Here is a 26,119-nt window from a genome sequence, read left to right as displayed (position 1 = left end):
TCTGAACTCCTGCAGGTGTCTCAGTGGGAACGATTCTCTGCTCCTTTCATCTCTCCTTCGCCTTCTTTCTTTCTTCCTGTCACCCATCTGTCTCATCCTCCATTCTTTCCTTCCCTTACCCTTCCTCCTCCTCGTTCTCCTATACCCATCTGTCTAAAGCTGTGCAGATGCTGCTGGTGTGTGTTTCTGCATGGGATTGTGGGTAACTCTGGGAGTTTGACACGCTGCCATTGTCGCTCCAGCTCAGCCTCAACAATATTCACACTGACAGCTTATTCACACCACACACACCCGCAGAGACACCACCACCATCCTCTCCGTCTGTGTGTGTTTATGTGAGGGGTTCCCAGGGAGTCTTTGGTCTCTGATCCAAGCCGTAGCCAGGTGCTGTGAGTGTGTGAGAGAGAGATGTGTGCTCACTGTGTGAGAGAAATGGACAGTGTTAAGCTGTGTGACCAACCAGCGACAGGGTCATTAATGCTCATGGAGGCCCCACCTCACAACATGCAGGACTTTAGGGAACTGCTGGACAGTCGAGTCCATGGGTTCCTCAATGGTTCAGAACTGTTTTGGTGGCGTTAATGGAATCTTTACAGTATTAGGCAGGTGATTTTAATTTTAAAGCTGATCAGTGTAAAATATTAAATTTGAAAAACCCAATGCCTGAAACAGTAAAACAGTTCAAACAGACACATTCCTCCAACACAAACTGCTTAAGAAACACAGGCAGTAATGAGCTTCAAATTTATTGAAAAGCATCATTAGCAAAGTTTTACTGAATAGAGTCAGCATGATTTTGTCCACCACGTTCACTTGACGTTTCAGATCATGCAGAACAAACCAAAGATCCTCATTTGAACAAGGAAGCTTACCAAACTGCTCAGAACCAAAACAAGCGCTGTGATACTTCTACAAAACCAGTGAAACGTATTTATATGTAGACATTTGAATGTTAAAAAATTCAAATAAAAATACAGTATGGCTTTTTGGAAAACTTCTAGCTAATATACCATCATAAACAATTCGGTTGTGACTCTTTACAGATAGGGGGAGGGAAAACTTGTAAATACTCCATAAAGAGATCAGTGTACTGGAGCTACAACTGTCTCTCTTTTAAAAAACATTTAGTTTGGAATAATGAGTAAATCAGTGGAATCAATAAGAATTTGCAACACCTTTCCAATCAGAGCGAGAATAGCCTACTACAGCACCTGAGCTAGTAATGAAGCAAACAGGTGGAGCCAAACAGCTAGCAAAAGAGGGAGGGACAAGAGGGACACCCGGCCCATCCCCTTCATTCCTGAGAATCTTGGTTAAGGCTGATGTGTGAATATGTTACCGCATCTTCACTCAATTGGCCGGCCATTTCTCCAGACTCTGCACTCTCACTCTGCGCATACACAGCACCCTCTACCTGCAGGGTGGAGTCGTCCAGCTCCGTTACGATATAATGCGTCCCCTCGTCATTCACAATGACCTGCGTCAGCCCTTCCTTCATCATCAACTGGCTGGCAGCAAACTGCAGCACTTCCTGCACCACCCCATCAGATGTGTCCTGGCCGACCACGTGTGTGACTACTCCCACTGACTCTGCACCCACACCTTCAACACCTTCTACAACCTCCCTATATACCTGGACTTCCTCATGCTCCTCCCTCTGGGTGTCACCCTGTTGCTCTGCAGTGATGATTTTCGTCTCTCCAGCGCTGCCCTGCTGGCCGATCTCAGACACTGCACACAGCAGGGCATCCAGCGCAGTGGAGGACTCTGACAGCACCTGGCTGACACCAGCCTGCTCCTGTCCACTCTGGCCCTCCTCTTGGCCCTCCACCAGCAGGTACTGTGTCGCTTCCTCAGGAAGAGTGGTCTCAGAAGGTGCTACCTTGTGACAGGGGATGACCTGACCATCCTCAGTGATGTGCAGCACCTGTGCCACCTGTAGCTGCGCATGCGTGTGCGTCATGGCGAGCGTGTGCAGTGTTGCAGCGGCAGACTCCTCTAGCTCCTGCTCCATAGCGCCCCCCTCGCCATAGCCTTGGATGATGATGACCTGCTGCAGGGCTTCTGAGCCCAGCCGACCCTCGTCTGGCGCAAACGCAACTTCAGTCTCCACATATGATGCCCCCTGACCCTTCAAACGACACTCGAAGGACTTGGACACAATTCCTGAGACACACACAAACTGTCTGGTTAACAGTCTGATTCATTGATTAATTAAATAATAGTCAACAAGATAACAGATGCTGCAAAACAATACAAAACAAATGTATTAAACTTAATGATAATTACATAACTTAATTCATAATACTATAAAAGTATATAAAAATATAAGTTTTCAATTTTGTTTACATTTACTCCTCCTTAATGCAGTGTTCTCTCTGTTCTGGGCTGCTTTTAACACTTAGTCTAAACTGGCCTGATGTTTTTGCCACAACAGCAGCACATATTAATCTATTTTCCAGAATTAGCATTCAAATGTAATCACTGCCCTTTGGCCCTGCTTACACACCCTGCTCCAGCAGAGATAAAATCTGATTTTGCTACAGTGTCCGCCAATTTATACTTTCTCTTTTAAGAAGAATTTGTCTCTTTCCTCTGAATATTCATTTATAATTTTAAACAGTAGTTTTGTCCAGGGCAGGCTTATGTCTGCACCGTGTGTGTGTGTGTGTACTGTAAGGGGAGACAGAAAAGGTGAGAGCAGTTTTACTTCAGGCTTAATAAGATGAACCCATTATTGTGGTGAGGGCTTCACAACAAGCTTCACACAGCATATTAAATGCAATACACACATTCAGTTTTAGGATGGCAAAGAATGATTATTGATGTGTCATTTGTATTGTGTAATTCTGGAATAAAAATATCTAAATGTAATTACATACTTGGTTATATATTACACATACATGCTTAATTACAAACTAAATTAAATTATATGTCCAAAGTATTCAGGTAACCTTTAAGGTGCCCCCACTTAGGTGCTGACATAGGAGTCCATACACAGCATGTATAATCTCCATAGAAAAACACTGGCCAATAACATGACACTCTGGAGCAGCCATGGACACAAGCCTTGAGGTTACCAAGCGTGGGGTAGAGGACTATAAAGCCCCCAGTCAGACTGTGGTCTTGTAGAGGAATTTAAAATAGTGGCACAGAGAGGACCAAAAGCACATTAGGCCCATGGTCATACTATTTTGGCTCATCTGTTTGTGTGTAAATATATATATGCATGTTGTGTAAATTTGCCATCAGTGAGCAGAAACGACCATCAGGGTTTACTGTAACCATCACTAATCACATCAGTGTTACAGTCAATCTTACCACCACCTCAGAAAGCGAGTGACGGGAGATAAGTGTGTGTGTGTTAGAACACAGAGCCTGTCTCGGCACAAGCCTTTAAACCTGAGAGCTGTCAATCGCACTGACTGACAGTCAGCACCAAAAAAAAATCTGGTTTCCAGATATGAACATCAACACCACGCTTGCGCATGCATGCACACACACACAGCAGATTTCCATAGGCCTCTTGAGAGCTGTCATTCAGTCAGAGTGGCAGCTCACATACATTACCTAGGGTGGTGGAAAGGGAGAAGGGGGTACATCCCTGAAAGAATAAAGATTGGATACTAAAAGAATATAAAGCTGATAATGGAAATGATTATAATGACAGGTCTGTGGTTGGAATCTGCTGCCAGAGAGATTAAACACACACAAACACTTTTAGCTTTTCCCTCTTTGTACGTCCAGCTGTATTATTATTTCTAGTGTGTGGTTGTGTGTCAAAGTTGAACTGATACTGTCACCACCATGGTGATGTGCAGTGTTTGGTCTAGTCAATTGCCAAAGAGCTCAATTTTGATCTCATTAGTCCAAAGAACCTTCTTTCAGTTGGCTCTGAGTCTCCCTCTCTGCCACTCTTCCATTAGGCTTTGACTGGTGAAGAACTGGGGCAACAGTTGTCGTATGCAGAGTCTTTCTCATCTCAGCTACTGAAGCTTTTAACTCCTTCAGAGTAGTTTTTGGTGTGTTGGTGGCCTCCTTCGCTCACTCAGTTTTTGAGGACTGTCTGCTCACCATTTAAAAGGAGAATTTTTAATTGAATTAAAAATGCTTGGAATAGGTCCCTTTGAGTGTAATGAATATAAAATATAATTAATACTTTTTTACAATCCCCCACGGTATTATGTTTTTTTTTTTAAGATACACACTTATGACTTGCAATAGTGGTGCTTCATTGAACCATTTGTAAAAGAGCCATCTACAAAAGGTTTTCCACCAGTCCGTAGAACCCTTTAAGCTGACAAAGAATGATGTAATCATCCAAATGGTCCTCTGGGTTGTCAGGGTTCTATACAGAATCATTGTTTGTACTAGGGCACACGTGAAGAACCATATGAAACACACATCACATATCATTTGTTGAAACAAAATTGGATCAAAATCTCCCCAACCCCCCACACGCTCATATTTTTCCTGTCTTTCTCTCTTTCTCTCTTTTTTCCCCCACACATGTCACAAATGATTTCATGCTCTGTGTGTGTGTGTGTCTGAAAGGGGGGTTGTGATACTCCAATTTTAGCGTTAATTTACCATTTTTAGGGTTAATCTCTTTGAGTGGCTTTTCCCCCAAACTTTAATTAGGTTACAGGGAGTCACACACACAGATCTTCTAATTTTTGTCAGATCTAAAGCTGACAGAGCAAGCTGTGACTGGACCATTTAGTTCTTAAAATGTCTCACACAACATGTTAACCGGACACAAAAACACAAACTCACAGTTTACTTTTATGGGTTAAACTGTTATTTCAGAGCGGTCTGAAACTTCCTTAAAAGGAAGCTGCAGTGAGGACACGTCTCCTCCGATACATGCAAAGCTAGCCACCATCTTTTTTCGGACTACCATTGAGGCGCCATCGCCAGGAAGACAACACACCTCATCATCTAACAGATGTCCTTATCAGCCAATATCGCCCAAAAGTGATGAGGGGAGAGCAGGAGAGAGCACGGCCAACTGTGCTCTCTTGGACTCTGGCCACCAATGGTAAAGCAGCATGGCGTGGGTTAGAACTCGCAACCCTCGGGCCATAATAGTAGCGCATTAGACCGCTATGCCACTCTGAGCACTGCATTGTTCTGACATAGAAGCATAAATCGGACGTTATGCTCTGGGCATTATATTGTACATATAATTATCATTATTAAATACAGAGCACTACACTGGAAAACAGCTTTACTGCAAACCAACCATAAGAAGCTCCTTACACTTCCTGTAGTGTATTACAGTCTGTAAAAATTACCATGTGGATCATTTGAACATTATAGAGCATTATAGCAAGACTCCTACGCTTCCTGTAGTGTATTACATTCTGTCAGAATTAGCATGTGTATCAAATAAACCTTACAGAGCCAAAGCTCTCAAACTGGATGATGTACAGCCAGTAGGTCTACAATTGAGCCAAACAAAACAGGTGGTTGTTCCAATTTCTTGATGCTGGTAAAAAGTTCCTATAGTATGTAAGGTTAGTAGTGTTTTTTAAATGCTCAATCACTAACAGATCTGTGCAGTGCAAATAATAAAAATACACTTTTTCAAATCAATATCAACAACTTGATAGTAGTTATGAATCCAGCTTTTTCTCTAGATACACAAGAACAATTCACAGCTGGAATCTCTCTCTCTTTTAGCACTGCTTTATAAATTCAGTGTATCCTCACCTCACTCGCCCAGAAGACCCCCCCCTCCCCTTTCTCTGTGTCTCGCTTTCACTCTCACACACACACACACACACACACACACACACACACACACACACACACACACACACACACACACACAGCAGGGGGAGCCACACTAACACAGGCTGTCAATCATGGTGTGGGAGTGTGTGAGCGGTCAGTGTTTGATCTATGTGTTTGAAAGGCGAGTCAGCGTGAGCAGAGTGCATTTGGCCCCCCAGGCCGCCAGCCCACTTCAACAGCAACCAATCAGAAAGCAGGATAACTTTGCATCAGTCTGTAATCTCTGCTTCGATTCTGATCCTGCCAAACTCTACTGCCTTATTACATTAAACTGTGGAAAAGACACGATACACACACACGCACACAGACCAACAACTGTGGTTAATGGTGACCACAGAGACCCTGAAGATAAAATCGACCTGTGTTCATGTTGTATCATCTATTTGATATAGTCAGACTTTTAGTTTTGTGGCACACACAGACTCACACAATACAACCTGCTAACATAGAGGTCAGAGACCTGTTTCAGGTTTAAAGTTTTACTGCAGTCAAATCTTTATTCACATCTTCTTATTAAACTCTCTGTATCTCCTTCCCATAGTTTTCTCTTAGTAATGAAGTCTCCGTTCTGGTAAATATATAGTATTTAGGAGTTATTAATCCCTGAATTGCACATAATCTGGTCATTTGTCACCGGCTTGTGTGTGCTTTCTGTTCGCTTCTCACTATCCAAGACTGTTTGCACAAAAAAAACGCTTTATACAGACGTTATCGCTTTACTGCATGCATGTAAATGTAAACATAACATCTTTCTGTGACATCTTTCTTTCTCTCTCTCTCTTTTTAATTAATAACACTCTAAATGTCAATACTGTAATATAGACTAAGGTAGTGCCACAGTCTCTCATTAGAATTAATAATGTGTGTACTGTGATGTATACTGAGATTTAGCTAGTGTCTGATTAGGGTGAATATTAAAACCACACAATGCACAATTTAGGTATTGTGATAAAAACTGAGAAAGTGGGGGATAACAGAAATTAATAAGAGAAGAAGGAAATGCTCAGTTGTGTACCTGCATGCAAGTAGGCCAGGTCAGGGTTTTCGATGTCCGGGTGATTTTCCTTCAAATGGTTGCGGAATTCCATTGGAGCATTGGTGCCGTAATCACACTTTGGACAGTTATACATTAACACCCCTTCATGCTTCCCCGTGTGCAGGATGTGCTTCCGAATGTTCTCTGCACAGTTCGACCTGACAAATCACACACACACACAAACCTCAGTACAATTTAATTGTACTGAACATAACTCTAATGCACTGACAATCGTCACAAAATCTTTTTAGAAAAAAACGTAATCGCACTAGAGGCAGAGCAGTAGGGTTTGGAGTTGAGGGTTTAGAGCAGAGCTGCAACAACTAATCGACTTCATTGACTAAAATCGATGACCAAATTAGTTGCCAACGAATTGAATAATCGATTAGTTGGTGACCTCATTGCGTATGTTTCTCACGCTGACTAGGAACGGTTTGCGACGCACGTGCAGCACGTATTAATCGCCAAAGTTTTTACTTTTTACAGTAATAATTACCTCAGTCTGGACGCAAAGCTACAGCGGAAACATGCAGACTGAGCATCTGTTTGTCACGCGAATGGAGCGTGTGGAGAAAACCGGTACGGAGCAAGAAGGCAGAACAGAGACATATGTGAGGTGCCGTCACTCTGGTGTGTGAGCTGAGAGTAGAGCTCTGCTACTGTGAGTCACTAATACAAACGAAGCAGTAACTTAAAAAAACTACTAAGAAAAATGAACTAATGCACTTGTACAGTTTGTCTCCAGTGGAGCTTCATGTGGTTATTTAGAGCCCACTTCTCACTAAAGCTCTGCTCACACAGCTCACACTCATACTTCCTACACAAACACACACGCACACAAACATACACAAAATAATAAAATGACAAAAATCTAAATAATCTTCTATATACACAGTTCTGTCATTTTCATCATAGGTACACTTCAACAATGAGAAAAAAATTAATCCAGGAAATCACATTGTAGGATTTTTAAAGAATTTATATGTAAATTATGGTGGAAAATAAGTATTTGGTCACCCACAAACAAGCAAGATTTCTGGCTCTCACCATAATTTACAAATTAATTCTTTAAAAATCCTACAATGTGATTTCCTGTTTTTTTCTTTCTCATTTTGTCTCTCATAGTTGAAGTGTACCTATGATGAAACTTACAGACCTCTCTCATCTTTCTAAGTAGGAGAACTTGACTGACTAAATACTTTTTTGCCCCACTGTATACTTGTTATATATACACTACTGTACCTACTTACATTTATACACATCCTATATATCTACTGGATACACTCACATTTATACATTATATAACTTTATTTATTATTTTTTGTTAAATAAAATATTCTATAAATTACTTATAACAGTAAAATAAAATAAATAAAAGAAAAATAATTGGGTACAGTTGGTAAAAAATATGTATGAATGTAAACATGTTCAGTAGACACTTACATTTATATGGAATGTATACCTATTTATAAATGTGATATCACATAAATGTAAGTGTCTACGGGAGGTATACATTCCATATAAATGTAAGTGCCGTGGCAGTCTCATATGGACTCGTGTAAACAGGAGAAATGAATGGCGTTATAAACGACAAAACAACGGCCACTTGTTATAGTATCAATGGGGGTTCTCATAACGCTTAACATGGCATTTGTTTATTGATAAAGTTCCTTTAACAAAAAGAGCCAATCAGCTTGCTGGTTGCACCGCAAAGGTCGACGCTCTGGCCGGAGCGTGTCAAAATAAGTCACTAATACAAACGAAGCAGTAACTCAATAAAACTATTAAGAAAACCTAATGAACTAATAAATAAAATGGAAGTGAACATGTCTCCCTTTTTCTTTTATTCTGATTTGAATAATTAGGGGAAAACTGATTTAGTTTTGTAACATTTTATTGCTGCTACATTGCACATCCTTGGTTTAAAATATTGACAGGAAAAACATTGGAGTTTTATGTACCTTATATATTTGCAGAAAAGCTCTTTAAAATAATATTTTTGGGATAAATCATTGATCTTTATTGTCTTTATTGTTAGAAAATATATAAAACAACCTATAAAACAAGGCACATTTAAAAGTTAAGAGCTACATGACATTTAATTGATTATTATATATATTATATTATAATCCGAATCGATTAATCATTTCAATAATCTATAAATTATTCGACTAACAAAACAGTTGTTTAGTGTTGTTTAGTCACATCAGTGGCAGCTTTAGGGTATAGTGTATACTTGATACTTGAAATCACAGCAATATAGTGAAGGGTATGGTGAATAAGGTTTAAAGTACTTTTACCTATAATCACACCAGGGACAGAAGAAAGGTTTAAGATGTAGCATAGTTTTACCTGTAATCACACCAGGGACAGCGGTAGGGTTTCTCTCCTGTGTGGACGCGTTTGTGTCTGGTTAAGTGAGACTGGGTCGTTGACGCAAAATTGCACAACTGGCACCTGAATGGTCGTTCACCTGCAATACAAAGCATTAGGTTTACATGCTTTTTCTGAACTCTGGAATAAATAAATAAAAAAACGATTCAAAATTAATACCACACACTCAGTGATGTGTGTATGTGTGTGCACATCTATCTATCGGCCTGTGTCACATGATCAGTACAATAACAGAGAGAGATAGAGAAAGAAAGAGAGAGAGAGAGAGAGAGAGAGAGAGTGTGTGTGTGTGTGTGTGTGTGTGTGTGTGTGTGTTACCTGTGTGTTGGCGCCGGTGTTTGGTGAGGGCATGTCGAGTCCCACCGGCAAAACCACAAAGATCACACAGAAATGACTTCTCACCTACAGAGAGAAAAAAAGAATAGAGACAGAGGGAGAAAAAGAGAGGTGATGGAAAGTAAAAGAGAGTGTTTTACTGTTTGTACAGTACAGTGTTAAGTTCAGTGTTGCATTTATCTTGTGAATTGATGATCTATTGATTTGTATTTTTCTACCAGTGTAAGTAGGGATGCACCAATACCACTTCTTCCTTTCCAATACCTTCCTTCCACAATACTGATACCAACTCTGAATTAAATATTTCATAGATGGCTTTAAATCCTGATATTTTAGTCTTTCTCTTTGTATAGATTTTACTTTTTTATATCCTATCCCAAATAAAAGTTTGAAAGAATAGCATTTACTAATTAACTGCACATTTGCCAAAAATGCCACAATTCAGTAACATGTGCAAGTAGGGAAGCATAATCTTGCTAAGCTTCAACAAATAGCTTTTTTTAACTGGTGTTTAAAATGAACATTTCAGAGCAATGAAAACAGAAAGTGCATATGTAGCAATTTCACATTCAAGTATACATCTCTATGTAAAAAGGTACTAAACTTCAATGGCCTTTAAGCAAGTTGCTTCAACTCAACTTTTGAACAGAACCAAAAAAACACCACATGGAAACAAAAAGTGCTAATGTAAAAGTATAATGTATAACTATTTATGACTGGCTTTTCCTACTTGTTTAAATGTTTGTTTTCAAAGTATGCAAACATAAATGTTCTATGTACACAACAAACAAACCAAAAAAAAAAAACTATGTAAGTGCAAATATTGGGCTGATACCGATTCAGTCAGTGCAATTGGAGTATAAGTGGATTTAATGATGAATGGATCAATAGAAACACTAATATCCCTCAGAATTAAATCCACTTTCATTGGCATAAATTTTTATCTGTTTCACAGATTTTTGCCAGTAAAGTCAGTTTCTGCTTCTCCTGTAAAGTTACTGTTTCTGTAGACACTTGTTTTTGTTTTGCAGAGAGAGTGTGTACTCGTACAACCTTTTTTAAATGTATGTGTGTGTGTGTGTGTGTGTGTGTGTGAAAGCAGAGCAGGGAGGTGTATTTTTTCAGATCAACACTCTGCTGTTAACAACCTCACTGTTGTCTTAATCTTCAGAACCTCCATCACCAGTGATTCATTTACATACATGGCGTCATTCAATTGCTGCTGACAGACAGACAGAGAGATGCAGAGACAGAGTTGGTCACCTGTGTGTGTCCTGTAATGGTCCTTCATTGCAGACAGGGTGAGGAAGGCATAGTGACAGGACTTCCAGCTGCACTTGTACGGTTTGTCTCCAGTGTGAAGCTTCATGTGATTATTTAGAGCCCACTTCTCACTAAAGCTCCGCTCACACAGCTCACACTCATACTTCCTACACACACACACACACATACACACACACATACACACACACATACACAGAAGGAAAAAAAAACACAAAAAAAGACAAAAATCGAAATAATATATACACTTTCAGTAATACGTCACATAGCTACTGTACACAACTAACATTTATACTTGTTATATATACACTACTGCACACATTATATCATTAAATTAATTATAAATGTAAGTGTCTACAGGAGGTATACATTCTATATAAATGTAAGTGTCTACAGAAGGTATGTGTCTTGTTCAGTAAATACTACCTATGAAAATCCTGTAAATTGTAAAACTGATTGTGTGTGAGACTAAGTGGTTTCTCAAATGTCTGCTCTCAGTTCTTTTTCAAAAACACCTCTAAAACAAACAAACAAACCATGAAGTTACATTGAACGTTATGCTGGAGATAATTTTTTTTTTTAAAAAGATCACCACTGTGTAATTAACAACAGTTTGAGGCTCATTAATCACGGTCAGTTCAGGGCAGTGGCTCAAGAGCCCTGAAGCCATGCCTGCACCATGTGCTCATCAGTTCGAATCTGAACCAAACTTTCAGTATCACAAACACACTAGCCCTAATAAATACCAGGCCTAATGAAGATGATCTCTAATAACGCTAGCGTTTATAAACATCAGCACTAATAAACATAAGCACTAAAACACCAGCCCAAATAAACACCAATACTAATAAACATCAGTCCTACCACCAGCGTTTATAAATATCAGCCCTAATAAACATCAGGCCTAATAGACACTAGCTTTTATAAGCACAAACCCCAACACCAGCATCATTCACACACAGAGAGCATTATTAATTACAGCTGCATGCTAACACCGCAAACTTTCTGTTATGCTCATTTTACCACCTAAACCATATATATTAGCAATTTGCTAAAATCAAACCTCTAGTTCTAGATATACTATTATTACAGCTAATTACAGCTATTACAGATTAATATATTACAGTTGATAATAATCATAATAATAATAGTAGTAGTAGTAAAAATAAGAAGAAGAAGAAGAAGAATTATATTATTATTATTAAGAAGAAGAAGAAATATAATAAGAATAAATCCTGTGGTTGTTAGGGTCTGGTTTGCTAGCTACTGTAAGTAGGTTCCGGTCAAGTCCCCTGATCCGATCCAATTACCGCAATGCTGACTGTCGGCTAATAGCAACAAATAATACAGCCCCACAACTTAGGTAAGACACAGTATTTTTAAAATAAATTAGTTAAAATCAGTTGTTATATTTTGTGTTAAATCTCCTTCTGACACACCATACTCTTAAATGCTGATAAATGTTTTTAAATATATTGCTGAAATACAGCTACACTCACACTCAAACACTTTGACCACTCTGCACACATACATTTTTTAAATAAATTTAACTGTTAACAATTAATGTGTTTAACTGAACAACAACCAAACTTTAATGAACTGTAATCAATTACATTTAATATCGACTACAGTATTAACACACAGACACACACACACAGGTTGTGAAGTTGGGAGTTAGATATTCAGAGAATGGGGGAGAATCTGGCAGCCTGTCAAAGTCCACAGTTTCATCATAATCATCTTCATCATACTGTCCCCTTTCACAACACACACACACCTCTAACACAGTACACACCCTCCCACGCTTCATCAGCAGCAGATCTCCCCAGTATTCTAAAAATACTCAGGGTGAGAATCATACAGATTCAACTCCTCTCAAACTCTCACACATAATTCATCCCCCTTTCCACCTGACAGCTACACTACACTCAATGGCCAACAACACAGCCCTCTCACACTCCACCATAACAACACAACTCACTAACACCCCAACTCCCTTACTAACACCCCAACTCATCAAATCACTAAGTCACTAACACACCAACTCACCACTTCCCCCATAATCACACCGACTGCTTCCTTGCTCCATCAACTTACTTACTCAATTAACACACCAACACCCCAACTAAACTACTGACTAACACTCCAACATACTAACCCACCAACTCACTTACACCCCAGCTCAACAATTCACCTCATCAATACCACCATCAAATAATTAACCCACCACCTCAACAACTTACTAACACCACCTCATCAAATCGCTAATACACCAATGTACTAACACAACACCTCTCCCAGAAGCACACCAACTCAACAACTCACCAACTCCCTAACTCACTACCTCTCTACTTCAGTAATTAACCTTTTCAATTACATTTTCACCTGGACATGGTATGACACCACCCATAATTTCCTCTGCACACTAACTGCACCCTGCAGATCTGAGCTATTTCTGTGGCAGAAAACGGCTGACACGCAGGACTGTGTGTGTATTCAAGCGTGTCATGTGTGTGTTTGACATGCAGGACTGAGTGTGTACTGTGTGTGTATATGTGTGTGTGTGTGCATGAGTGAAGCATATGGTGTGTTTACTTTATTAATATCTGCCATCAGCTGTCAAATCTAATGTGGTGTTTTGTCAGACGCATCAATTAGAGCGAGTTATACTATAATGAGAAGAAATACGCTTAGAGAGAAAGAGAATGTTTGTGTGTGTGTGACAAAATGAAGAGAATTTAACATCTCATTCTCACGTGTTCACAACTCTATTTCAACACACCACAGACTCACACTGACAGAACACACACACAGAGGGAAAACAAGTGTGTGTGTAACCCAGTTTGTGTAACACACAAGTCTGGCTAGTACCTTTCTTTGGGTTGGCCCAGTCCATGCTTGCCCAGCAGGTGTGTGTTTAGGTGCTTCTTCATCACAAAAGCCCATCTGCAGAAAAACCACAGAGAACATAGGGATCAATCACAAAACACTGACAAATGAAGTACTTACTGAATTGACTGAAAATAGGTCCTAAATATGCTGCACTTTAAGCAATGCACTGAAAATGCTGCCCTAAACTTTATGTACTAAAAAAAATCCTAAACTGAAAATACTGCACTGAAAACGCTGCATTTAAAATAATGTACTGAAAATGCTGCATGTAAAACACTCCACTGGAAATGCTGCATTCCTGTAAAAGCAATTACATCCAATCAAGTAAGTGTGTGTGAGTGTGTGCATGTGTGTAAAGTATTTACAAATAACACAGAGCAGCAGGAGCACTGGTTTAGCAGCAGAGGCAGATACTCTTCTCTCTCTCCCTCACACTCACACACACATCACTTTGCAGCTTCCAGCTGTCACAAACAATGAAAAGGGAGGAACACAACACATACACCAACCTCTCACACATACACACACACACACACACACACACACATACACACATCTCTCAGTAATTGACAGGTCTTCAAATTCACCTTAAACACACACACACACACACACACACACACACACACACACACACACACACATACATATACATATACATATAGGGTTCACTTTAATGTTCATATGATCCACACATTAAGTCAGACAGATTGTAATACACTACAGTAAGTGTAAAGGAAGCTCAATAATGTATATGCCAATATGATCCACACACTGATTCACATTTTTTCAATAATCTATATGTTTATTGAATGTTACAACAGAGGTGTAACAATCCATCATGGTATGGACGTCACCCCAACCGTACAGAGAATACAGAGAAATGGTATGAATAACAGAGAATGGTAGAGACAGTGTGTCTTTTCCCAATACCATTTAACAACCATATTTAATTTGAGCTGAGATGAAACCCCAGACCTATAGCTCACAACACAGATCAGAACCAGTTTAAACACCAGTTTAAACAAATAGGTAAATAAGTATTTCATCCCCCACTGATTTTGAAAGTTTGTACTCTTGCAAATAATTAAACAGTCTGTGATTGTTATGGTAGCTTCATTTTAACAGTGAGAGATGGAATATCAAAAAGAAAATCTAGAAAATGAAATATTTAAATAAAAAATAATTTGCATTTTCATTGAGGGAACTAAGTATTTGATCCCCTAAAAACCATGACTAATGTTGGCTCCCACAGACCACTGACACACCCTAATCTCAGTGAAGTCGTTACCTGCATGAGAGACACCTGTCCCAAATTGTCACCTGTGTAAAAGGCCACCTGCCAAGAGACTCAGTGACACTCCAACATCTCCAGCATGGGCAAGACTAAAGAGCTGTCTAAAGATGTCAAGGACAAAATTGTTGACCTACACAAGCCTGGAATGGGCTACAAAGCCATAAGTAAGAAACTGGATGAGAAGGTGACAACTGTTGGTGCAATTATTCGGAAGTGGAAGAAGTAAAACATTACTGTCAATCGACCTAGGCCTGGAGCTCCATGCAAGATATCACCTTGTGGAGTCTCATTGATCATGAGAAAGGTTAAAAATCAGCCATGAACTACACGGGAGGAGCTGGTTAATGATCTCAAGGCAGCTGGGACCACAGTCTCCAAAAAAACATTGGTAATACACTGAGACACTAAGAACACCATCCCCATCGTCAAGCATGGTGGTGGAGGGGGGGGGGGGGGGGGTTCTTGTGCACAGGCCAACTTCACCGCATCGACGGGAAGATGAACAGGGCCATGTATCGCAAAATCCTGGGTGACAACCTCCTTGCCTCTGCCAGGGCATTGAAAATGGGCCGTGGATGGGTCTTCCAGCACGACAACAACCCAAAACATACAGCCAAGGAAACAAAGGAGTGGCTCTATAAGAAGCATATCAAGGTCATGGAATTGCCTAGCCAGTCTCCTGACCTTAATCCCATAGAAAATCTATTGAGAGAGCTGAAGCTTTGTGTTTCCAAATGCACGCCTTAAAACCTTAAGGATTTGGAGATGATCTGCAGAGAGGAGTGGGCCAAAATTACACTGAAGTGTGTGCAAACCTTCTACAAGAAAAATCTACAAGAAACGTCTGACTGCTGTGCTTGCCAACAAGGGTTTTGCCACCAAGTATTAAATGATGTTTTACTAGGGGGTCAAATGCTTATTTCCTTCAATGAAATTCAAGTTCATTTTTATTTCTCATTTCATGTGATTTTCTCAGTTTTTCTTTTGATATTCTATGTGTCACTGTTAAAATAAAGCTGGCATAAAATTATGAGACATTTCATTTATTTCTTTGTATTAAAACGTTTAAAGTCAGTGGGGGGTCAAATACTTATTTCCTCCACTGTATGTATTGAGTATTTTGAACAGTATACTGAAAGAACAGTACACTGAGTAAACTGTTGCTGTAAGCTGTAACCTGTTAGCAACATATCAAGCTAAGCCTAACTCAATCTGGTTGGTTTCTAAAATGACAACTAAAGTTTTGGGGCTTTTTTTTATAGAAGTACTGTGTAGTGCTGTGAAGACTTTTTGTGTATCGTAAACACTAAAGCTAATCTGAAAACTCGAAAAACTTTCAGAGAACATCTTAACCTGAGCATAAAATGCACTAAAATGTTGTCTCTGTCTGTTTAGAAATAGGCATTTGTTTAAACACACTGACTGTAGGTGCATCTGCTGTGTGTTGGCTTGGCTCACACCAGAGTAATATCGCCATCATCATCTCTTTTCCCTCTGCTCTCAAAGCTTCCTCTTATTTTCCATTATCCCTCTCTGACTAATCAGAACAGCAACAGTACAAGTCTACAACATATAATAGAAATCTCTCTTCATTCACATACTCGTACCTATCATATGATCTAGTTACAATGGCACCTGTGAAGGGATGATATTTTATTACACAGCAAATGTATAGTCAGCTTTTAAAGTTGAAGTGCTGGAAGCTAGACAAATGGGTCACAGCACCTTCAAACATTAGGCCTTGTGGGGTGTTCCAGGTATGCAGTGGTCGGTACCTAGCAAATGTTTTGAATAGAGTGCGTGTTGCTTTTATTCCTGTACAATTATACTGGATATTAAATAAATTAAATTGTTGATCAATAATGCAGACAAGTTGCTGCTTAGGTTGAGTCTTACTTAAATAATAAAATTGTTATTCAACACTATGGTTACTGCAGAAATATGCACACACACACACACACACACACACTGGAAATTAGCCATTAATTAATTAAGGGGGGATTTGCATAATTAGTTCATTATTCTGTGTATTAAGTGAAGCACAACTGTCAGCACTGCTGATTAAATAGATCCGTAGAATAACACGATGATTACTCTGCAGGGAATGTCAAAAACACAACAGCCGCTCCGCTCTGGCACGCTGTTTCCCATCACCCCCTGCAGCAACTCATCCACAGCAATCATTAAAGCAATAATCACAGTAACAATCAGCACACATCAAACATAACTGATGTTCAGCAATAAAGCACAACGCCATAGTGAACACATTCACCGTGCTATCTAGAACTTCAAGATTCCTACATCAGAACCCTTTAGCCTTCAACTAGCATCATAACACAGTTCACCTACCTTATGCCGCCGGCATGAGAGTTTAGAGAAGGTGTTCTTTTTTATGTTGGTAATAATAATAATAATAATAATAATAATAATTTAAACTTAAGTAAATAAACTTGGGACCAGACAAAAGTCTGTCAATATTCTACTGTCATTGAGGGAACTTGTGGACCTCACAGAGATAGTAGTACAAGAACGTACACACTTTTACCTCTAGGGGTTTTCAGGAAGAACACTTGCTTTCAATTCAGCTGTATGCAAATTAGGAGTAGTGATTTGCATTTTAAAGTATTTAGCTCTGCATATTCTGCATCTGGCCAAGCCTATTGCCGATTTATGCTTTCCTGCTGTCGGCAATCGAATTTCCATATTCTGTGCAGTTTTTACTGACAGTATTAATTTAGAGGCGAGTAAAGCAGTGTTTAATTATGTCCTCAAAGTGTCTTTCTGTGTTTTACACCTCTCAGACAAATGTCCTCAATCCCCAGTCCTCAGTCCTCAGACCTCCGTCATCAGACCTCAGTCTAATAATCCATTAATCTTCAAACAGTCATTCCAAACCCCTTATCTTTCAACCTTAACCTGTAATCCCCATTTATTGAATCACTAACCATAAACCCCAAATCCCATGCCACAACACCAAACCCTAGACCCTAACTATGCTTCAGTCTCTAAGGCTCTCCTCAACCTCAAAGGACACTACACCGCCTCCAAAACCAACCCAAAACAACCACCCCTTTACACCACTCTGTAAACACAGTAAAAGTGTGTGTGTGAGTGAGTGAGTGAGTGAGTGCAGAGCTGCAGTGCTTATTTTTAGGCAGTATAGAAATGTGTTCAATCACATAGTGAATCACTGCACTACAGTCACATTAACAATAGTTTAACATTTTTGACCATGAAACATGCTCCCTGCTGCAGATGATTTAATGATTTTTACATTAACATCTTCAGAGTAGGTTTGGTGTGAAATTGTGGTTCACATAAAGTTGTAGAAAAACTTATGGACTCCTTACATCCTTACAGTGATGAATGGAACCAGGTGTTGCCATGACTACATAAACAATAGCCATTTTATTTACTATCGAAACCCACTAGTGAACTTACTTGTGTCTTTTGAGTTTTATGTAGTAAGTCTGAACAAACACTCATTTTCTTTGAGGACATTTTCTGCTGCACAACACCCTCCACATTTTAATGATATGCAATTTTACACATTTTATAGATACAAAATCTTCTCAAAACTATGGTAAAGCACCAGGCAGTGAATTCTGTGTTATTTTAACTGGTTAAATGAAAACCAAGCAAACAGAATACAGAGTTTGTTCCCAGGGTGACAAACTAAGTGATCACCGAGCACAATTTTAAATTAATTATTCAATAAATGTTAAGCTGCTCTGAATCAGGAGAGAAACACTGGTATGCCTTAGCTCATTTAGCAAGATAGCAAATCAAGTCTGGCTGGCAGACAGTTTTGAAAGGACTGAAAGCTAAATTTCAAGTTTTTCCCATGGTTTTGGATCTGCATCCCACCCGCTAAACTTTGCTTAGCTGGCTCGGCAACAGATCATCTGAGTATCAGACAGCCCAATGCAGCTGCTTTTGGCTAACTGCTGAGCTAATGACACAACTGTGTCTGATCGACTGGTTCAGAAAAGCCCCCCACCCCCCACCCCCCAAAAACAAGATGAAAGTTTTTATTTCGGTCATCTTTTGGTTTCAAGGGTTTGCAATTGAAGTGAACGGAGATGTACTGTCCACTCTTATATACAGTCTACGGTTTGGACAAATAATGCTGGACTTTGTAACCAGCAATCTAGGCTTAGATAGTTTAGCTACCAGGCTAAACATTACCACACAGATTGTATTCCAGTTAACAGAGGCTTGAAAAACAACTAGTTCATCTAGGTTTGCTTGAACACAACATGACATTAAACTCAACCCCACCTGAAGATTCTGGAGTGGCCGTCACAGTAGTCTGACCTGAACCCCCCTGAGACTAATTAAAGCTAAAGCACTCACCCGCAGATGTGGCATTTGTACTCCCTCATCCCTAGGTGTCTCTTTACGTGGTTCCGTGCATCTCCAAGCTGCGCCGTAGCAAAATTACAAATTTTACACCTGAATGGCTTCGACCCTGTAAACACAATAAATAAATAAACACTGATAACCAATTACAGAGCTTAATTAGTGTAGTGATAAGATTAGTAAGTGACAAAATTCATTAGTACTGACTTTTCCACTGCGGCCAAATGGTTACAAAGGCTGCGCTGTACTATTCCTCACCAGTATGGACCAGTTAGACCGGTTACGGATCCGTTTGCCATTTTCTGTGTCGCTAATGCAAGACGAGAAAGCGCACTTTGTCTTAATGATAATTATGCGACCATTTTGTTCTTTAGTGTTGCACTACAACTACAAGGCTAATGTAGCGAATGCTAGCTAACTTACTGAAGCCATAATTCGTCTGTTTGCCTTGTGTAATCTGCATGCATAAAAGGAGCCCATTTTATAGATATACTGTGCAAAATAATACTGGACTTTGTAATCAGCTATCTAGGCTTAGATAAGTTAAGCTAGCAGGCTAAACACAGCACAGGCCGTGTTCCAACGAACTGAGGCTTGAATTACACCATTTAGAGGATAAACCCTCATGTCTCAAAGCCCAACGTTGAGTCAATGGTCGTAGAATGGTCGTGTTTTTGAGTGTTTTTTTAGTAGGCAAGTTCATCTAGAACTATAGATGTACTGTGCGAAACAATACGATTTTGCCTGATCTGTGTGATGACATCATGCAGCAAGGTATAGCTGTGGTCCCGTAATAAAATACGATATGCAGTCACAAAATCATGAACATGGTCCAACACAGCTGTTACAAATAAACTTTTAATACAGAAACCACTGCAATCCGCTTTTAACTATTTGCCTTAAGAAAGTTATGTTAGTTTCCATTAAGAGAGTTGGCCGTGCTAATGCTGCAGTAGCAATGTTGGACGAGCCCGGTAGGGGGCCATGCTAATTCCATGGTAGCAATATTAGCTAGCCTGTTAGCCGGGCTGTGCTAATGCCATGGTAGCAATGTTAGAAGAAAAGTAAGCTTATTTTTGTACTAATTAGAGTCTCTCCCTAGCATTTTCTGTACTGGAAATATAAAAGGATCTTGCAACACAAAGGTGATGCAAAGATGGAGCCAAACAGCAGATCCTCATGTCATTAAGCCCTCCCACAGAATGGTTCGTTTACCTAACCATGCCGAGAAAACATCCCACGTGTCCACGTGAAAAAGCCACCAGTATGGTTGCCCTCTGTGCTCAGAACCATTTGGCCTTGCAGTGGAAAAGAGGCCTAACTGCTGCTAAGCTTCCATACAGTTTGGTTTCACAGTAGTCCTAAAGTGTATCTGGACACTTTATCCATGTAACAGTGAAATGTAATTGGGCCCTTCTGGGCTTCTTCATTTGTTTCACAGAAGACCATTTGACACATCAGACTAATACTATAATGTCTGCATGGAGAAGGTCTGATTGTAAAATTCCAGCATGACAGTGACTGTACTGCTTGACAGTTCTTTTACTGACTGGGGCCCACTGAACCTACCATGTGTTTGAGGTGTAAAGTAACTAATCTTTTTTTATATAAAAATATGAAAGAGACATATTTATGAGTATTGTGAGAATCAGTCTGTGGTACCTGTGTGTGTTCGCACATGAGCCAGGAAGGCCATGGAGTTGCTGCTTTTGCAGACCTTTCCACAGTACTTGCAGACACTACCCTGGTTCTCCTGCCGTTCTCGGTTAATTTGTTCAGTGTCTTCCAACACATATTTGTTAACCTCCCTCAGCAGTTCCTCATGTTTCTCTTTAATGTGCAAGAAAAGCTCCTGTTCGGTACCACATGGCTCACTGCAACGCACACATTTAAAGCTGGCACCCCCTTCTGGCAGCTCCTCCACGCTGCCCTGCTCATTGCGCAGATGTGCAGCGCTGCTCAGATGTTGCTGCAAGTTGCTGTCTGTGTAGAAAGACTTCCCACACAACAGGCAGTGGAAGTGCTTCTCCTTGGATGGATGCTTCATGGAGATGTGGACGTTTAGGCCACTTAGCCCGTCCGCCAGGAAGCCACAGTCTTCACAGCGAATCCGTGGGTTAGGAGTGGCTCCTTTGGTCACAGCGCCCCCCACTGGTCTTAGTTGTTTCACTTCCTGTACACTAAGTGTGCTGGTAGTTGGTTTTTGTTCTCCTTCGGTTCCCTCCTGTTGATCCTCAGTTTGCGCCTTAAGGGAAAAGATGCATTCGTCAAAAGAAGCAACTCTTAAAGTCGGGTTCTCACTGCCAGCTTTAATCTCCAACGATTCATCCTCATCTTCATCATCTTCTTCCTCCATCTCCTCTGGGATGCTTGATGGCTCCAAAGTTTCAGCAGTACTTTGGTTTGGCTCTTTTATCTCAGTGACCAGTTCTGTGGTCACGTCGTTCTCTCCCCTTTCAGTTCCTCCAGGAGTTTCTGCTGAACCCCCCAAGCCTTTAGATGAAGAAGCATCTGGTGCCTTAGAACCCGTATCTTCAGCAAGAGTCATTCGATCAGCTGGTGCGACATCCATGTCTTGGCCAAGCTCTGAAGAGTCTCTCCTGTCCAGCTTCTGCAGGTACATCTCCCGTTTCTGCTTATGCTTTTCCGTGGCCATGTGTCGAGAAACCTCCCTGCGTGTCACGGCATAATAGCTGCACGCCAGGCACACAAACTCAAAGTCCCGCGTATGCTTGCGGCGCACGTGAAGCACGAGTGATGCCACAGAGTGGGCAACAAAATCGCAGTGACTGCATGAGTTCACCAAATCATATTTGGTTTTCTTGCAAGGTACGTCACTCTGGGATTCCTCCACCTCATCTCCATCATTTTCCTCTCCAGTCACTCCCTCTGTCCGAGCAGGCCACACCGCCTCCTCCTCACTGGCATGTGCCCCCTGTTCAGTGTCCAAGCACACTACAGCCCTTCCAGCCCCGCCCACTTGTGCATGCTTGATATGCTTCTTCGTCTCACAGTGGCGGTCCATGTCACCTTTAGTTACGCAGTAATAGTTGCAGAGTTTGCAGAAGAAGCTGTAAAGGCGGCTGTGCTTGCGGCGGATGTGTACGCTGAGGTTTGTGGGATTGGATGCGACAAGGCCACAGTGGCTGCAAGTGGTCACATGACTTGACTTCGGCCTCCCACGCTTCTGTCTGTTAGGAGGAATGAAATGTGAGTTTTCTTCTGCACTTTCCTGAAACTCTGGAACAAGTTCCTGCTCTTCTCCATCTCTTTGTTCTTCTGAACGTATAACCAGAACATTTTCCACACAGTCCTGGTACAGTGGACTGGTATTTTTCTGCTGAGCGGCCTGCAGGTGGGGCTCTTCCTCCAGGTGCGCCAGCATCGCTTCGGCTGTGCAGGTGTAGTGACAGACCTTACAGTGCAGCATGCTCTCCGCGCCATGCTGCAGTTTCATGTGGTGGCTAAGCAGGTCGGCGCTGTTGGCTGTGAAAGAGCAGCTACTGCACTGGAGCTCAGTGGTGCCCACTGCAGAACTAGACCCCTTAGCGTCAGATGATGCTTCTTTCTTCTCTGACATTTTTTTTTTGTGCTTATTGCTCATGCAATGCTTCTCATAATCACATTTGGCAACACAGGAATACGAGCAGCATTCACAGAAGTAGCTCATTTCTTTTGTGTGTCGTCTCTTTATGTGCATTTCCAGACTGGGCCTATCTCGAAACACATGGCCACAGTGGGAGCACGCATGCAGGACTTTAGGCTTTGCCCCCCTTTTGCTGGTTCGCTTACCCTCCACATCGGGTCTACAGGTTAAACCAACCTGGCCATTTGCCATGTCTTCAGCTACTGTCGTTCCTTGATCTAGTCCTTTATTTTGGCTTGCAGCTAATGAAGGGTCAACCATTTCCAGAAGAATGCGTGTAGGGCTGGTGTTGCCCCCTGCTGACTGCTCAGAGTGTTTCTGAGGTGTTTCAGCATCAGGCTGCTCCAGCCGGTTTTCTGTTTCAAAACTGGAAGTAGTCTCAAATTGTTCCTGTGAGATCAGTAAAGTCATTTCTTGTTCAGTCTGATACAAGTCTCCTTCATCCGCATCTGGGCGATTTTTCATTTCTTTAATGGATTTCATATCAGAAACAGCGGACTCACCACCATTTCTCTGAGGGACACTTTCTGTTTGTGAGATAAGAGACCCTTGAGAGTGTTTCCTTTTAGAGTGGATTTTCAGTGCAGTTGGAGTTTTTGCCACAAAATCACAGAAACAACAAGCACAGCTTTCTTTGTCTCCAAGAGATTCGTTCTGAGCTACTTCATTTTCTTTTGATGTTGATGCATCCACTGTGTCAGCATTATCTGCGTTGGCACTTTTAGGTTCAGAGAGGGTTTCCTCTGTGAGAGAGCATCTAGCTCTACTGCTCTCTGCCATTTCCTTCCCTGACCGTAATTTCCTCTTTAGGTGATCCATCCTGCATTAATGCTCCATCAGACTTCCCTGTGAAACTGATGATAAGAGTAACGTTTGTAAAAATAGTCAAACATTTATGTAGATATCTGTGGCCTCATTTACAAAAAATATAAATGTGTTTATTTGCATTTAAATATTAATGATTTATCTAAAAACCAGGTTTGCCAATCATACACTGTGCCTGTAGCTGTAACACTCATTCTCTTAAATATTCATATATCAGACTACAAACTTGCCTTATTCCAAACATCCACATTTATGATGTTCTAAAAGCTGTATTTTAAACCAATTTAGACCAATGTTTTATAAATGAGGCCCTTGGTGGCTTGCAGTCTGCTGCTCTCTAGTGTCCAATAACCAACAACTGAACACAAATACTACACTCTAATACAGTATTATGGATTATTGTAGTCTACTATTAAACACTCCTACTTTATAACACTGGTTTATTAATAAATAAACAAGACATCAGTTGGGTATACGTCATTAACTGTGTTTCGTTTATTGGGATGCGAAATACCAAAATACGTAGCTAGCTAACATTTAACGAACTGAACGAGTTGAGGCTGATTTTTTCCTTCCTTTTAGAATTTCCCGTTCCACCTTAAATGGTGCAGCAGTTACATGTTGGCGCCACAGGCTAACTGCTGTAACTGCTGAACCACTTAAGGTGCAACGGAAAATTGGAATAATTTGCTAACTTCAGCTTAGTTTTTCAGTCCTTACTTCATCCAGTCATAAAGTATATACCATTTTAAACTACGTCGTCATAAAACGTAATACAGTGTTTATTCAAAACAGAAAACATCTCATTTTAATGCAAAAACCGTTCCTCTCGTTCGGCGCTACAACAACCAGTTGACCCACTTCCTATTGAGACGAAGAGTTAAGCGGCGTGTTAAATAACCAATAGCATGACATAAAGCTACGCTCCAGACCAATAGGAGCACAGCAGGGGTGGGCCTTAACGCTCAGGCTCAGAAACGACGGCAGCGCAGAGGCCCAAAAAGACTTCCTAACGACCTCCAAGATTCGGTCCTTTAAGCGGCACCAAACGATAAGGACACATTTGAAAACGAACACTGATCGCCACAAACATAACCCACAATCAGACAACAGCACTCACATCCCCGTATCGCCTCATTTACCTCTTCTTTCCTTCAATTTCGGTCACTCCGCGCTTTCTGTCCCGGTCGCAAGCGGCGCGCCGTACAGAGCTTGTGACGTCACATCCATGCTGCGCAACTAAAGAGCCCCTTTTATTTGAAATTTACAAAAAAAGGAAAATATTATTGTCGTTATTATGTAACATTAGAATAAACTCAAATAAACATAAAGCCAATGGCGAGTAAGGTTGTGTATAGCAAAACGCAATATTACATAAGAATTAACCCAAATACACATAAAGTGAGTGTGTTAACCTGTAAAATACTATTAAAACATTAGAATAAACCCAAGTAAATATAAAGGCAATGGTCAGTATGTTTACCTGTAAACCTCCATATAACATTATAATGAACCCAAATACACATAAAGTCAGGGTCAGTGCATAAAGTTACCTGTAAACTGCATATAAAAGGAAAATAAATGCAAAGTCAGTTACTTTATTTACTCCTCACAGACAGTAAGACAAGGATTGAACACACAACCCCAGGCCTCTGGAACTGTGCAGCACATACACTACATGTAGCACCATTGTGCCACACTGCTAACAAATATTTGAAAGAAGATATATTAAATAAAATAATATAAATTTGACGAATACAGATAAATAAGTACTACACAAATAAATCTAATTTAAAAATGTGAACACCAATTAGCCATAACATGCCAACATATGGTTTCCAAAGGTTCCTGTCAAGGGGTATTATATATATGGCAAGCAAGTAAACAGTCCGTTTATGAAGTTGCTGTGTTGGAAGCAGGAAAAGTCACATAAGGAAAGTTTCCCACTAATAAATACAATACTGAGGTGGCCACTTTGAACCTTCAGCTCAGTTTGTGGTGTCTGGACCAATGGAAGTGCTCGCTTGGCTCCACCTGCCTAGATACTGAAAAGAAAACAACCCTGATTAAACGGTTTTCAGTTTAGCGTTTGACAAATTTAACCCAATCATTGCTCACCAAAACTTAGACTAGTATTATACTGAAAAAGAAACAAAAAGTACAAGTACACTTATTCACGTATTCGTGTGTGCATCGGCCGGTAGCAGCAAATCCAGATAAAATTATTTATATTACTGATGCTCACTTTAACATT

The 26,119-nt window shown here is 40.5% G+C and overlaps 1 protein-coding gene across 1 annotated transcript; it reads right to left on the bottom strand.

Moving 5' to 3' along the window:
- Nucleotides 1–761: 761 nt before the first annotated feature.
- znf407 (zinc finger protein 407) lies at nucleotides 762–25,084 on the bottom strand. The gene is made up of 9 exons (XM_072668743.1): nucleotides 25,008–25,084; nucleotides 21,057–23,894; nucleotides 19,389–19,503; nucleotides 13,718–13,792; nucleotides 10,829–10,995; nucleotides 9,548–9,631; nucleotides 9,188–9,308; nucleotides 6,815–6,993; nucleotides 762–2,166 (listed from the first exon to the last, which is right to left on the bottom strand). The coding sequence occupies exons 2-9, from the start codon at nucleotides 23,857–23,859 to the stop codon at nucleotides 1,295–1,297; spliced, it is 4,416 nt and encodes a 1,471-aa protein (XP_072524844.1). The 5' UTR covers nucleotides 23,860–23,894; nucleotides 25,008–25,084; the 3' UTR covers nucleotides 762–1,294.
- Between the last annotated feature and the right edge of the window lie 1,035 nt (nucleotides 25,085–26,119).

This window comes from Salminus brasiliensis, chromosome 23 (assembly GCF_030463535.1).
Source record: "Salminus brasiliensis chromosome 23, fSalBra1.hap2, whole genome shotgun sequence".
NCBI classification, from domain to species: Eukaryota; Metazoa; Chordata; class Actinopteri; order Characiformes; family Bryconidae; genus Salminus; species Salminus brasiliensis.
This window is presented reverse-complemented; position numbering and strand designations above follow the sequence as displayed.